Source organism: Eumetopias jubatus, unplaced genomic scaffold (genome assembly GCF_037043125.1).
Source record: "Eumetopias jubatus isolate StellerSeaLion01/CBP00866 unplaced genomic scaffold, mEumJub1_p1.0 scaffold_7, whole genome shotgun sequence".
NCBI lineage: Eukaryota > Metazoa > Chordata > Mammalia > Carnivora > Otariidae > Eumetopias > Eumetopias jubatus.
Window position 1 is genome coordinate 117383648 of NW_028274813.1, and position 15999 is coordinate 117399646.

At 42.6% G+C, this 15999-nt stretch overlaps 1 protein-coding gene across 1 annotated transcript; it reads right to left on the reverse strand.

The window, feature by feature from the left end:
* Window positions 1-744, reverse strand: CHRNA5 (cholinergic receptor nicotinic alpha 5 subunit). Its single transcript, XM_028093790.2, has one exon. The coding sequence runs from the start codon at window positions 742-744 to the stop codon at window positions 1-3; it is 744 nt and encodes a 247-aa protein (XP_027949591.2).
* Between the last annotated feature and the right edge of the window lie 15255 nt (window positions 745-15999).

Sequence of the window (15999 nt, forward strand, 5' to 3'; positions counted from 1 at the left end):
TTACTCTACCAGACCTAGAAGCAGATGTGCATCTGTAAACAACATGTCACAGACCTCACGGACATCATTCTCCTTCATGACGTGTCTGGTGATGTAGCGGATAGAATCAAGCGCAGCTTCCAGTGGGTTTCGAGAAGGCTCTGGTCTCCCAGCGCTCTCAGTCCCCTCTTTCTGAGCGAAGTACCTGTCTACATGACTTCTCATGCAGAGCAGTTTGGGAAGCTTGTGGAGAAATATCTTGCGGACCCAAGGCGCCATGGCATCATGTGTTGAGGAAGAACGGTGGTGGATGTTGATGGCGAAGACAGTGACCATGATGGACAGCGTCACAAAAATCATGGTGAACACCAGGTACTCTCCAATCAGAGGGATGACTTTGGAAGACGAGGGGATGATCTCCTCAATAACCAGCAGGAAGACAGTCAAAGAGACCAGTACTGACGTGCAGAGACAGATCTTCTCCCCTTCGTGGGAGGGGAGGTAGAAGACAAGCACGGTTAGAAACGAGAGGCCGATACAGGGAATGATAAGGAACAAGGTGTAGAAGAGAGGCAGGCGCTTGATTACAAAGGAGTATGTAACGTGCGGGTACCAACAGAAGCTATCTGTTCTGTTCCCTTTGCTCCCGGTGGCACTGACAATTTCCCATTCTCCATTGTCAAAGAAGTCTCTCTTGTCTACGTCTTGGTCCTCTAAAATAATATCAACCTGGGATCCATCGTAAGTCCAAGAACCAAACTTCATGGAGCAGTTCTGGAGATCGAATGGGAAAAATGTAACGTCGATGGTACAGGAACTCTTGTAGTTTGCTGGCGGCGTCCAGGTCACCGTGCCATCATGCCTGACGACCGCTTTCGTGCTGGCCCCCTCGAAACGCCCGTCCGCGCTGAAATAGACACAGGCACGTGACAATGAGAGACGAGACAGCCCAAGCCCGCGCTTCACGAGCCTGCTGTGAAAGAAAGCCCACGCCAAAGCATGAGACACTTTGTAGGTGATTATGCGTGAGATACAGGGACTCTGTTCTAAGGCCATCTTCCTTAAATACAGAACCCTCCTAGAACCGAACTCCTTCCACATCCTCTCTGAGACTAACGATCCAACTCTATTTCACAGCTTCCTGACATTTTAGAGGTTGAAAGAGTTCACCTTACTTGTGAAATATAACTAGACTATTTAAACAATCAGAGAGTAGCCAGAGCCTGAATCCATGTTCCTAGACTCCCCAAACAGTGCTCTTCCCCTCCATCATAAACACTGGACGCCTGCTACGTGTGCTTCTCAAGCTCTGCTGCTCCGTGAGCGCACACCCTGTATTAGTTGACCAACATAAGCTTTCTTGGAAATACTGGTTTCTTTTATCTTAAAACTCATGTGACTTTTTTGCTAGACTCATGCTTATGGAAGCATGTTTTCAGCAGCCTGGAGAAATGTGACGCTCCAGGGAGCTGTGTCCTGCAAACTTACAGCTTGTTCCCTCTTCACCTACAGAGAAGCGTGCAGGGAAAAGGTGTTTAAACACTAATGTTTTTGCATAGCGTTTGCTCTGTCTTCATGCCAAATGCCTTCTTGCAAATATTACAGAGTGCTTTAGGAGAAGCACAAATTCCGAGATTTGCCATGGGGCGGTCCTATAAAACCTGAAACTCGATCCCAGAATTATCCTTTCCCCAAGTGAAAAACCATCCTCAAAACACATCTAGGTAGGATGCCTATGAAGATGAGCTGACTCTACACTCCTCATCATGGGATAATTCCAATACATTATTTAAGCAAAATTAGAAGCGAAATTTATTTGAACATAAAGTAGGATTTCAACTATTTTTAAAAATATACCCCCCAGGGGCACCTCAGTCATTAAGTGTCTGCCTTTGGCTCAGGTCATGATCCCAGGGTCCTGGGATCGAGCCCCGTATCGGGCTCCCTGCTTGGTAAGCCTGCTTCTCCCTCTCCCTCTGCTGCTCCCCCTGCTTGTGCTCTCTCTCTCTCTCGCTCCCTGTCTCTCTGTCAAATAAATAAATAAATAAAATCTTTAAAAAAAATAAAAATAAAAAAAAATACCCACCAAATCTAGGAGGCAATCTGCCAAATATGTAGTCTAGTAAATCGGAGGGTAAGTTACTCCAAGTAACACCATCCCCCGTTCCCATCTCACTCACTGCCTTGTGCAAAGCCCACCCTGCCACAAGGAAGCTGTGTGATTGTGGACGCGGTTATAACACCGTCACCCATTCATCTGTCAACAATGCTACCTGAACAATAGTGGGAATCGAATAACGCACAGAAGCACGGACCACACGGCCAGACACAGAGTGAGTCCTTTGTGCATGTCAGCTACTGTGCACGTTGCCTCCAAGTGCAGGGACAATGGGATTGATTATAGGTGACTCCCCAACTTCCTTACACTTTCTGGACTTCCCAGATGTTCTACAAGTCTTAAAAATCAAAGAACACTTTTATGACCAGGAAACAGTGCACCAAGAAAAGAGAGGATCCATAGAACCTATGTGTAGGGTCACAAAAAAACACACGATCAAGTCATTTGATCTTAGAGCTAAACAATGTTCCAAAAGGAAGAAAAAAGTACTACTGCCCAATAAAAATGCAAGCATTTTCTTTTGAAAACACGAAGTGGCATTTAGAACATAACTTACTTATCAAACAAAACGATGTCTGGAGTCCAGAGGGAGTCTGAAGGGACGCGTATAACTTTGATTCCTCCATAGTCCTCAGGACGCCATCTTAATTTCACATCTGTCCACTCCTTCAGAACAAAGACAATGGCCTCAATTGCCAATTGCAATGACACTGATAGTCAAGAATAGTAAAAGCTATACTTTTTACCACATCCAGAAGTTCTAGATATAAGAGCATCTCTGCTTGCCATAGAGAAAACTCAGCTCCATGTCTTTCTTAAGAGCATGAGAGCGCAGCCCTGTCCCCTAGCTCCAGCCCTGGTCCTCATGCGACACAGGTGAGGACTGTGTTCTGCTCAGCACCTCTTCCCCCACCAACGACCATGCCCGGGGGCTGCAGCCATGGGCATGTACAGACCAGGTTTAGGCAGACGTTCTCTTTTCCAGCTGTATTGTCATTGGCTGGACTGGTCCATGCAGGGGAACCGGATTTATTACACACTCCACGATGTAAGCACCTGTCCAACCTCCACGCGGTGACATTCTGGGATCATGTTAAGACTTGAACCCCCAAAAAAGGATGCAGGCTTTTTAGGAGTTGGGGTCAGGGAAGTGGTAGTAGGTATTAAAATTCAGCATAATAAAGAAAGAGCAACTGAGGACATAGGTCTGATGACCCAGAAGACAAAGAAGTCCTTCGTACGAAAGGGGCTCCACACGTAAGAACAATTATCCCCCGTTCCCATCTCACTCCAAGTAAACACCACAATCCTGGCATCGGCCCAGGCGTTTGCTAAACCCCTGGCCTCCCACTGCTTCTCTGACCCCTCCACACAGCCCTTCCTCCCCGTGGTTCACTCACCCCTACCCACACTGGCCTGCTTGCTCCTCCTTTGTATGTGCTGGTCCCTCTTTGCCTGGATCCCATCTCCCCAGATACTCACATGGCTTGTTTCTTCTCCTCCAAGCCTTGCTCAAACATTACCTTGTCGTGATGCTTTCCCCACCCATCCTATTTAAAAGTACATCCCCGATACTCCCGTACCCTTGCCCCCGGTGAAGCTTGTCGAACCCTTGTGTTCGAGGCACAATACAGCTTCCTTGTTTCTTTCCCCCGACTAGAAAGAAGGTCCCTGATGGCCAGCACTTCTGCCCATTTTGTTCACTGCTGTTTCCCCGGTGCCCAGCAGCTGCTCCACGAGAACCCCATCAACGCCCACCCTCCCGCATCCTGCCCACCCACCGACACCCCCTGCTCGTGTTTCTCTGTGCTGCAAACCCTCCATTCACAGCACCTGGGATCACTTGGGTGACCTTTTGCATTTCATACACACCTGTTTCAACCAGACATTCGTTGTCATTAACTGATTTTTCTCATCCTATGAAACAAAAACGTAAATAAGGCTGATTATTTCAAGTACAGAAACAATAATTCTTGAAATAATAAGAATTTTCACAGTTTTTTACAAACGCTCCTGTCTGTACAGTCCCTATATCCTGCTCATCGATGCCGTTCTCTAGAAGGGCAGGATCATTTGTCCAGCCTAATTTCACGTTATTCCCTTCAATATGCTCTGTATTTCAGATAAACTGCCGTGGAGTACACCGTTGGCATTTTAGATTTAACACTCACAGGCTCGACTACTCTATGTCCTCAAACCTGAGACACAGTCTAAGAAATAGGCACAGCATGATTTTACATGCTTAGCACTAAGAAAGGAAAAAGCTGACAATGAATTGTAAGTCACCATTAATGATAAAACACATGGTGATTTTGAAAGTGCTGCGATGTGGGGAAGGGTAGTTATGTCTCCCTGAGCACAGATCTGAATCTGATGAGCTGCCATGAAGAAAAATTACTGAGGTCGCTGCCGTGAGTGCAACCTCATAAGCTTTCACAGCCTGCTTTCCTAGAGAACTGGGGTCTTTGATACTTGCCACTCACCTCTCCCTGATGTTATTTCTTTGCTGAGACCAGCTTTTCACTGAATTCTCAAGGCCCAATTAAAGTGACATTTCTTCCACTACATTTTGCTGAAATATCATGGAGCCGACTGGACCTGTACAAGACCATCGTGACCACCAACCACAGTGTGCGGGATATAACGCTAAGCGCAGAGACCCACAGAAGTAGGGGGCCATCCCAATGCTGGGGAGAGAGGACGTGGTTTTAAATGGCTTAGGTGCCTGGAGGGGACTCTTTCCAACAGCAGGTGAGTGGCCCGGGAGAGAGGAGGACAGAGGAGGCTCCTCCCTTGGGACAAAGACAGCGGTGAAGTCCCTCCATGGGAAAAATTACTGGGAAATACAGCAAGGCCATCCCTCCTACACTCCGGTTCTAAATGGCAATTGTCCTTGATTAAAGCACTCGAGCCGGAAAGGACCTAGAGATTCTTTCTACTGAAATCGACTCATTCTGCAAATATAGAAACTAGCCCAGTGAGGCCACTTGCCTAAACACCACCAACTGGTGGAAGAACTGATGTTAGATTTCAAAGCTCCTGAGTTTAAACCCTACTCTGCCAGCTCCACTGTCTGCCCCAGAGTCATGCAGCATCCACAGTAAGTGCTGGTCTCTGCGCCAAATGCTCTAAACAGAAGCATTAACAATGAAGAAAGTTCTGGTAAACCTATTACCTACGACGCTATAAGGCAGTAGGTCCTCTTTGAGAATACAATGAAACTTATAGACATTTTCCCCAGAAAAATATGAACACACATGAAGTTTGCACTATGGGCTAGGACCCAATCAACACTTCGTATCTTCAACGCAGATAGAGGAATAATACCTAAGTTCACAACTGGCCCCAAATGTGGGGGTACAGCCCAACTTAAGGTCACCCCTAAGGTGTCTCCCAAGCATCTCTCATGTGTTCAGCACAACTCAGGATGCAACAGACGCAAACCCCGAGCAAGGACAAATGCAGGACTGCACCAGGAGGCAAGAGCCGGTTAGCAGAGAAACAACTACGCGTAAGTGGAGCAGACAATAGTTTCTTTAACCTGACCGTAAAATTAGCAACCGACAAGCAAGCCAATGTGGAGATTTAAGAAAGAGTGAGCGAGCGAGAACACACGGGAAAGAAGGCAGGAATCTGAGGGAACTTCCAGGAGGAGCCCCAAACATGACCGCAGACCGAGGGGGACAGAGCTTAGCGATGACAGGGACATCTGTTCTCCGTGCGCTCACCTCACCTCCCCTGGCTCCTGTCCTCCTTCCCTCTTGTTGCCACCACTGACCTTGTGTTCTGGGCTCTTCTCTCAGGAAACAACCCTTCACCAACTTCCCTGCTTGGCTCACCCTTCCTTCTACCACCTCCTACAGATGTTCCTCGAGGACGGACCTTCCTGCTTCCCCTGCTTGCTTGAAAACTCCTCGGTCCCACATTTTCAACACTCGGCCCTGGGCCAGGCTGTCCACGCTGACATCCTTAGCCTCCTCTCTCGTCACGGAGCCGGGCTTGATTTCCCAAGGCCCTTGGGAACATTTTCTTTTCCACGTACCACAGGCACCTGCTATCACAGTGGAACGCATCACCTCCTCTGCCCTACTCCATAGCGATGGATTTAACCTTTCAGACCCGTTCCTCTTCTCTTGTAACCGCTCGGGCTTCAGAACCTGGCATGTCCCACTCTACTCAGTGCTCAAGTCCTGCTACTCCTTCTACCTGGCCTCTACCTGGCCTATCAAGCTTCTCATCTCCTTCACTCAAGACCGTGTATTTATCCGTCCTACAGCTCTTCCCAAAGCACCGCCTTGACCCTCTCTGCTGCCATCAGAGCTGTCATTCACTCAGCACTTACCGTGCACCAGACACTGTGCCAGGCTCTGGGACGGAGCTGAGGAATGAAGCTTAGCCAGCTTTGAGGATGCCACACCAGAGCGCGTGAGCGCCAGCCACTGTAACGGGCACCTCGTCAAAGTGCAAAGGGCCACGCGAACAGAGGAGACTGTCTTAGGAAATCTGGAAAGATTCCACCACAGGTCAGACAAATAAATTTGGCCTTGAAGGATAAGTGATTTGTTCCAAGAGGCAAAGTTCTCCAAGGGAAAAATGGCAGGGGGCAAAGTGCTGTGGTATGTAGGCTCCTCTGTGACCCATCAGGCCATCCCAAGGAGTGGCTTCCAACATTAACCCTTTGATCCAAACAGCCGAACAAAAACGCTCCATGTCACTCCTAAGCCTGTGATCATACTGCTCCTTGTTACTTTCCTCTCTTTAAAATGTTGACTTTTTTAAGTCATATTTTTAAACAAACATAATGAGAAACTTCCATAAAAAATGTTTACTATCTTTGAACTTATTAAAAATAGGCCTATCATAATTACCAAATAAATTATTTCTAAACTATACGATATCATATAAGCAGTGCATTCCTACACCTATGGTGTGGTAATTATTTTTCCCTGCTGAGTTCCTTTAGGAAAATGACTGTCTCATCCATCTTTGTCATGCTCACTGCCTAACACAGGGCACCCACGATGCTCCAGGAAGCCCGTATGAAATGAAGTATGTAATGATATGCACACCTACCACATCCACTAATTGAGATATTGCAAGGCCAAACTTTATTTTTATTTTGTCATTCAGGTGTTCCACAGGACGAACCCATCTTTCGTAGTCTTGAAACAAATCCTTAAACAAACTATCTTCATGTTTTGCAACAAAGGATGGTTCAGCTAATCCTGTATAAAAATGTTTAAAAGTTAGTGTATTAGCTTGTCTCCCACCAAATACCTCTACTTTAAAAAATATTCGGCTTTATCGAAGAACCAAACTATTATTTAGACTATTGATAGAGCTTTTACAGTAAAATATTAATACAAATGTGTATGATCAATAAGAGACATTGTGATTTGGATACATTTCTTAGTTAAATCAGATTACTCACATGGAAATACCCTGAGTTCCCTAGGAAACACTCAGTACTTAATACAGAGTATTTTAACAAGAGCTTTTAAGCTTTTAAATAAGTTACCAGAGCTAGAGGGGTTGCTTGTCATAAAATTCCAAACCTAGAAAACAGATACTTTGAAGTTCATTCATATCTACTGTAAATGTAAAATAAACAAGCTTTAACTTACATGATTTTAATATACGAACATATAAATACTGAATGAATTATTCAGATTTGTCATACCTTTGTTTGCTATACATTTGTATAAAATTACCTTAGGACCTAACACTTAAAAAAAAGAGAGAAACAAAAAGAAAAAAAGAGAGAGAGTGAAACAAAATTTTAAAAATTCCAGATGCCATAGCCATGGACTGGTTAGATTTATGGGTCACAGTTATGGTTTCTACTTCTACTGAGTTTAATTAAGCCTCTAAAGAAATGAGAGTTTTTGGTGTTGTATGGGTCAGAGTCTCTGTCAAGGATATGTGAAATGTGCGAAATTCAAGCATGTCATTTACGAGGACTCACAATTTTACAAAGAAAAAGCATTTACTTGAACCAAAATACCACTGGCTTATTTATCATGAAATACGCATGCAGGGATGTATAGTAGCTAGTGATGGTCCTTCTGCAACCTAAATGAAATGGTCTGACAGAAAATGAGAGCTTTCATGTCTAAAAGCTGTTAATTTTAGAGCTTCATGTTAAAACAGCATTACTGAACTATCTCTCCTCTCCTAATCCTATTTAAAAATTTTTAGCCTCTGAAATACCAAAAGTTTGAGGTTGTTTAAAAGATAAAAATAACAAATAAAATGTCCTTTAAGAGCATCTAAGAAACTTTTGCCTTAGGGGAAAAGATACTAGCTTGAATTGCCACCTCAAATCTTGTTTGAAAGAAAGTAGATAGGGTATAAATAAGTTGATAGATGAATTCTAACATTCTACCTAATGATAATTCTTAAGATACTGCCTTGCAGGGCGCCTGGGTGGCTCAACTGGCTGGGCGTCTGCCTTCGGCTCAGGCCATGATCCTGGGGTCCTGGGATCCAGCCCAGAGTCGGGCTCCCTGCTCGGTGGGGAGTCTGCTTCTCCCTCTCCCTCTGTGGCTCTGCTTGAGCTCTCTCTCTCGCAAAAATAAATTTTAAAAATCTTTTTTTTTTTTTAAAGATACTGCCTTGTAAATATCTTCTCACTACATCCAATATTAGAAATACCATTTCCTTGACACAATTTTATAGAAATGGCAGGTCCTAATGTCAGTGCTATTTTAGCATAAAACCTTAATCATGCATTCAGATTCTACGTAGAGAATTTTTAGCTGGTTCTAAATGTTTTAAGTTTGTGCAGCTCATAAACCTCAGAATGTTTAAAGGAGAAGATCCAGAGCATTCCCCTCACTACAAAATGAAGCTATCGGACCGGAAATGCCGCTGCCGCAGAGCTGGTTCCGGGTGGAGTTTTGAAGGACACCCAGGGCCCCTCCACCTTTTGCTCTTTCCACCTGTGACAACTTTAGGAAAGTGCTTAATCAATGCCACACTCCCTGGGACCTCTAGCCCATACTCATGTTTGCTCATTCCTTCAACAAACGGTTACTGGCCGTGTGCCCAGTACGGGGAGCACAGGGAGAAACAGACACAATCCGGCAGGAAGACTGACACAGTATATAGGATACTACGAAACTCTATGGAAGCTGAATCAAACCAGAATACTCTTTTTAAAAAGTTGTTCTGAATGAGTTAACATTTGCTCATGTATTTCTACTCAAAATAAATAATTTAAATCAATTACTTTCAACTTCAGTTCCTTGGAATCCCAGGGCATTCATTTTTCATACTTTTTTCCATTCCATTTTGACAGAGATTGTGTACTATTTAACATACACTGTTCTGTGTTGTTTTCCAGTTGTGTCACAAAAGTCTGGGATCTCCAAAGAAACCTTTCTAAAAGGTAGAAATCATTTTTGGCACTTCTACAGCCTAAGTATAATGCTAATCACAATAGTTACCTTAATACATTTCAGTTTTCCTTCCCTTCCTGACTGAAAAAAATAGGCAACTAGGAGAAAACATTTGCAGATCATTTATCTGACAAGGGACATATATCTAGAATACATAAAGGACCATTACAAATCAATAATAAAAAGACCAAATAACCCAATTTTAAAATGGGTAAGGGATCTGAACAGACATTTCTCCAAAGAAGAACAGCCAATAAGTGTCTGAAACAATATTCAGCATCTTTACCCATCAGAAAAATGCCAATTAAAATTACAGTGAGGGACGCCTGGCTGGCTCAGTCGGTGGAGCATGGGACTCTTGATCTCGGGGTCATGAGTTCAAGCCCCATGATGGATGTAGAGATTACTTACAAATACATACATACAACATACTTACATAAAATATGTTTTAAAAAAAGTACAATGGTTACCATTTTGCACCCACTAAGATGGCTATAACCAAAAGCAGAGGTAACAAGTACTGGAAAGGATGTGGAGAAACTGGGACCCTTGTACACTCCTGGAGGGAATGTAAAATGGTGTGGTTGCTTTGGAAAACATTTGACAGTTCCTTAGAAAGTTAACTATAGGGTTATGATAGACCTGGCAATTCCATTCTCGGTAAACACCCAAGAGAAATGCAAACAGCTGTCCACAAAAAACTTGCACACGAATGTTCACAGCAGCATTCTTCATAACAGCCAAAAAGTGGAAACAGCACAGCAATCCATCAAATGATAAATGAAGAGATGAAATGTGGAATGCCCAATGGAATATTAATTTGCCACTAAAATTAATGAATTAATGATGCATGCTAGAACAGGGATGAACCTTTTAAATACTATGCTACATAAAGAAGCCAGTCCCAAAGACTATAAATTATATGATTCCACTTACATGAACTATCCAGGATAGGTAAATCTAGAGATACAGAAAACTAGATTGGTGATTGCCTAGGGAGAGGGCGGTGTGGGGAAGGAGGGAGATAATGTCCAAATACCATTTTTGGTAACAGTCACGCTAGACTGAACATACTAAAAATCACTGGATCATGTACTTTAAATAAGTGAGTTGTGTGGTATGTGAATGACATCTTTATAATGCTGTGACTAAAAGGGGAGCATCTTTATGACTGAGCTAAGATGGGGAGATCATGGACAACACAGCTCTGATCACAGCTGAGAAAATGTGACAAATAGCGTGGATATAACTTCAGAAAAATGTTATCTGAATAGTCACCCCACAAGTGTTCCTTTGCAAATAACAAAGATAAAACTAAGTGTGCAATGCCAGTACATTTATTTTTCTTATTTCTTTGTAATGTGTTATACCTTTCCTAGTAATAGTCTATTTTTTTTTTAAATTAAGACTTCCTTCCTCTCAACAAATACTGGTTAATTCTACCAAACATTCAAAGAAGAATACCAATCCTTCTCAAATTCTTCCAAAATATAGAGGAGGAAGAAACACTTTCGAACTCATTCTATGGGGCCAGCATTCCCCTGAAACCAAAACCAGACAAGGATGCCACAGAAAAGAGAATTACAGACCAATATCCCTGATAAACACAGATATACCTTATGGTATAATCCTCAACTACATATTAGCAAACCAAATCACCAACACACTAAAAGGATCACTCAACACGATCAAGTGGGATTTATTCCATGAATGCAAGGATAGTTTAAAATCCACAAACCAGTCAATGGGACACACCACATTAACAAAATGAAGGATAAAAATCATATGATCATCTCAATAGAAAAGCACTTGACAAACTTCAATAACCATTCATGATAAGGACTTACAACAAAGTGGACACTGAGGAAATCTACCTCCACATCATAAAGGGCATATATGACAAGCCCACAGCTAACACCATACTCAACAGTGGAAAGCTAAAAGCTTTCCCTAAGATCAGGAACAAGACAAGGATGCCCACTCTCACCACTTTTATTCAACATAGTACTGGAAGTCCTAGCCAGAGCAATGAAGCAAGAACAAGAAATAAAAGGTATCTTGGGGCACCTAGATGGGCTCAGTCAGTTAAGTGTCTGACTCTTGGTTTCAGCTCAAGTCATAATCTCGGAGTCCTGGGATCAAGCCCCATGTGGGGCTCTGTGCTCAGTGGGGAGTCTGCTTGAGATTCTCTCTCCCTCTGCCCCTCCCCCTGGCTCATGCTCACTGTCTCTCTAATAAACAAATCTTAAAAAAAAAAAAAAGAAATAAAAGGTATCTAAATCAGAAAGGAAGAAGTAAAAATGTCACTACTTACAGATGACCTGATGTTTATACAGAAAACCCTAGACTCCATCAAAAAATGGTTAGAATAAGAAACTTCAATAAAGTTGCAGAATATAAAATCAATATACAAAAATCTGTTGCATTTCAATACACTAATAATGAACTATCAGAAAGAGAAATTAAGTAAATAATCCCATTTACAATTGCATTACATTATAAAGTTATAAATTTAACCAAGGAACTGAAAGACCTGCACACTGAAAACTATAAGATATTATTGGAAGAAGTTGAAGATGATACAAATAAATGGGAAGACATTCCATGCCCATGGATTGTAAGAATCAGTATTGTTAAAATATCCAAATTACCCAAAGCAACCTACAGATTCAGTGCAATCCCTATCAAAATTCCAATGGCATTTTTCACAGAAATAGAATAAACAATCCTAAAATTTGTATGAAACCACAAAATACTCTGAATAGACAAATCAATCTTGAGAAAGAACCAAAAAGTTGGAAATACTACACTGCTTGATTTCAAACTATGTTACAAAACTATAGTAAAATATAATCAAAACAGAGTGGTACCAGTATAAAAACAGAGGTCAGTGGAACAGAATATAAAGCACAGAAATAAATACATGCATATATGATCAATTAATTTGTGACAAAGGAGCCAAGAAGATACAACAGGAAAGTGACAATCTATCATAAATCACATGTGGAGAACTGAACATCCACATGCAAAAGAATGATGCCGGACCACTATGTTACACCATACACAAAATTAACTCAAAATGGATTAAAGATAAGAATGGAAGACCTGAAACCATAAAATCCTAAAAGAAAACATAGTAAGCTCCTTGTCATTGACCTTGGTAATGATTTTACGGATTCAACACCAAAAGCAAAGGCAACAAAAGCAAAAATAAACAAGTGGGACTATATTAAACTAAAAAGCTTCTGCACAGCAAAGGAAACCATCAACAAAATGAAAGGACAGGGGCACCTGGGTGGCTCAGCGGGTTACGCGTCTGACTCACGTCAGGTTTTGGCTCAGGTCATGATCTCAGGGTCATGAAATCGAGCCTCCCATTGGGGTCTGCACACAGTGCAGAGTCTGCGTGGAATTCTTTCTCTCCCTCTGCCCCTCCCCCTTTCTAAAATAAATAAATTTTTCTTTTTAAAAAATGCAAAGACAACTACTGAATGGGAGAAAATATTTGCAATTCATATATCTGATAAGGGGTTAATATCCAAAATATATAAGGAAGTCCTACAACTCACTAGCAAAACAAACAATCCAATTTTAAATGGACAGAATAGGAACAGACATTTTTCCAAAGAAGATATACAGATGGCCAACAGGTACATGAAAGAATGCTCAACATCATCATGGAAACATCAGCTCATCATCAAGGAAATGCAAATCAAAACCACACTGAGGGAGGCGGAGCAAGATGGTGGAGGAGTAGGAGACCTGGATTTCGTCTGGTCTCAGGAATTCAGCCGAATAGGGATCAAACCATTCTGAACACCTACGAACTCAACAGGAGATCAAAGAAAATAGCAACAACTCTCTGAACAGAAAAGCGACCACTTTCTGGAAGGTAGGACATGCAGAGAAGTGAATCCGAGGTGATATTCGGGAGGATAGACGGCGGGGGAGGGGGCCTCCGCCGACCACTTCTGGCAAGTGCTAGAGCTGCGGAGCACAAAATCGGAACTTTTAGAAGTCGGCTCGGCGGAGGGACGTCGCTGCAGTGGCTAAGCTGGGGGTGGAACCCTCGCGGGACACACTTGGGGTCACAGAAATACTGGGGGTGCCTGAGTGCGGCAGAGCTCCAGGGTATCAGAGCGGGGAAGCCAGCTGCAGGGACGGAGCCGAGGCGCGGGCTCTCAGCTCGGGGTTGCCATAAACTGTGATCGGTGACAGTCGGGCCACTGCTCCTCCAGCAGGGACCCAACAAGCAGCAGAGCAGGGGAGACTCCCCTTCCTCCCCCAGGAGGAGCGGCGCGGGAGCGCACCGCAGGGATCTGCTGGGTTTCAAACTCCACATGGGGTCGGGTGCCAGAGATAGAAATGCTCGGTCACAGGCCGGGTGAGCACGGAGTGTGGCAGGAGACCGGGGAGATGGGAGTGACTGACTGCTTTTCTCTGGGGGTGCACTGAGGAGCGGGGCCCCAAGTTCTCGGCTCCTCCAGGGCGGAGATTGGGAGGCCACCATTTTCATTCTCATCCTCCAAAGCTGTAGGGACAGTTTGCAGGGAACAAAAGCTCCTGAGAGCAAACCTGAGCAGATTGCTTAGCCTGGACAAGCAAGGGCGGGGCAATTCCACCTCCAAAGACAAAGGCAAAGACTTTTGGGAACCACGGCAACAAGCCCCTCCCCCAGAAGATCAGCAAGAACAGCCAGCCAAGACCAAGTTTACCGATCAATGAGAATGGCAGAACTCCAGTGCTAGGGGAATATTCTACATAGAATTCATGGCTTTTTTACCATGATTCATTAGTCTTTCAAAGTTAATTTTTTTAACTGTTTTTTTTTAATATTTCTTTTTCCATTTTTCAACCAAGATCTTATCAATCCCTTTTTTAAAAAAACATTTTTATTTTTCATTTTTAGAGTCATATTCTATCCCTTCATAATAGTTACCCTTATTTTTGGCATATATATATATATAAGTTGTTCTCTCTTTAAAATTTTGAGATACAGTTTCTTCTAACATATCAAAATATACCCTAAATCTCTAGGGTATGGCTTTGTTCTAGTCTCCTACCTGATCACATTCTCCACCTTTTTTTTTCTTTCTTTCTTTTTTTTAATCCACTTCTTTCTTTTTTCAAGCACCTTATCAATTCCTCTTTGAAAATTTTTTATAATTTTCATCTTTACAGTCATATTCCATCCCTTCATTGTATCAACCCTTATTTTGTACATATATAAGTCTTTCTTTCTTTAAAATTTTGGGAGGCACTTTTTTCTAACAGACCAAAATACACCCAAAATCTAGTGTGTGGCACTGATCTATGCACTAGCCTGATCATATTTGATCATATTCTGGTTTTTTTGTTTTGTTCTGTTTTTATCTTTATCTTTTTCTATTTTTTTGTTCTCTTTCTTTCCCTTTCTTTTCCCCTGATTTCAGGTCTTTTCTGATTTGTTTAGAGTATATTTTCTGGGGACGTTGTTAACCTCTTAGCATTTTGTTCTCTCATTCACCTATTCTCCTCTGGACAAAATGACAAAACGAAAAATATCACCTCAACAAAAAGAACAAGAGGTACTACCGTCTACCAGGGACCTAATCAATACGGACATTAGTACGATGTCGGACCTAGGTTCAGAATCATGATTTTAAAGATACCAGCTGGGCTTGAAAAAAGCATGGAAGTTATTAGAGAAACACTTCCTGGAGAAATAAAAGAACTAAAATCTAACCAAGTTGAAATCAAAAAGGCTATTAATGAGGTGCAATCTAAAATGGGGGCACTAACTGCTAGGATAAATGAGGCAGAAGAGAGAACTAGTGATATAGAAGATCAAATGATGGAAAATGAAGAAGCTGAGAAAAAGAGAGATAAACAACTACTGGATTACGAGGGCAGAATTCGAGAGATAAGTGATACGATAAGACGAAACAACATTAGAATAATTGGGATCCCAGAAGAAGAAAGAGAGAGAGAGGGGGGCAGAAGGTATATTGGAGCAAATTATAGCAGAGAACTTCCCTAATGTGGGGAAGGAAACAGGCATTAAAATCCAGGAGGCACAGAGAACCCCTCTCAAAATCAATAAAAATAGGTCAACACCCCGACATCTAATAGTACAACTTACGAGTTTCAGAGACAAAGAGAAAATCTTGAAAGCAGCTCGGGAGAAGAGATATGTAATCTATAATGGTAGAAACATTAGATTGGCAACAGACCTATCCACAGAGACCTGGCAGGCCAGAAAGGACTGGCAAGATATCTTCAGAGCACTAAATGAGAAAAATATGCAGCCAAGAATACTATATCCAGCTAGGCTGTCATTGAAAATAGAAGGAGAGATAAAAAGCTTCCAGGACAAACAAAAACTAAAGGAATTTGCAAACACAAAACCAGCCCTCCAAGAAATATTGAAAGGGGTCCTCTAAGCAAAGAGAGAGCCTAAAAGCAGCATAGACCAGAAAGGAACACAGACAATAGACAGTAACAGTCACCTTACAGGCAATA

Excerpts from the sequence above, each read along its gene's own strand:
- CHRNA5 (XM_028093790.2), bottom strand. The coding sequence starts at position 744 with ATGAAGTTTGGTTCTTGGACTTACGATGGATCCCAGGTTGATATTATT.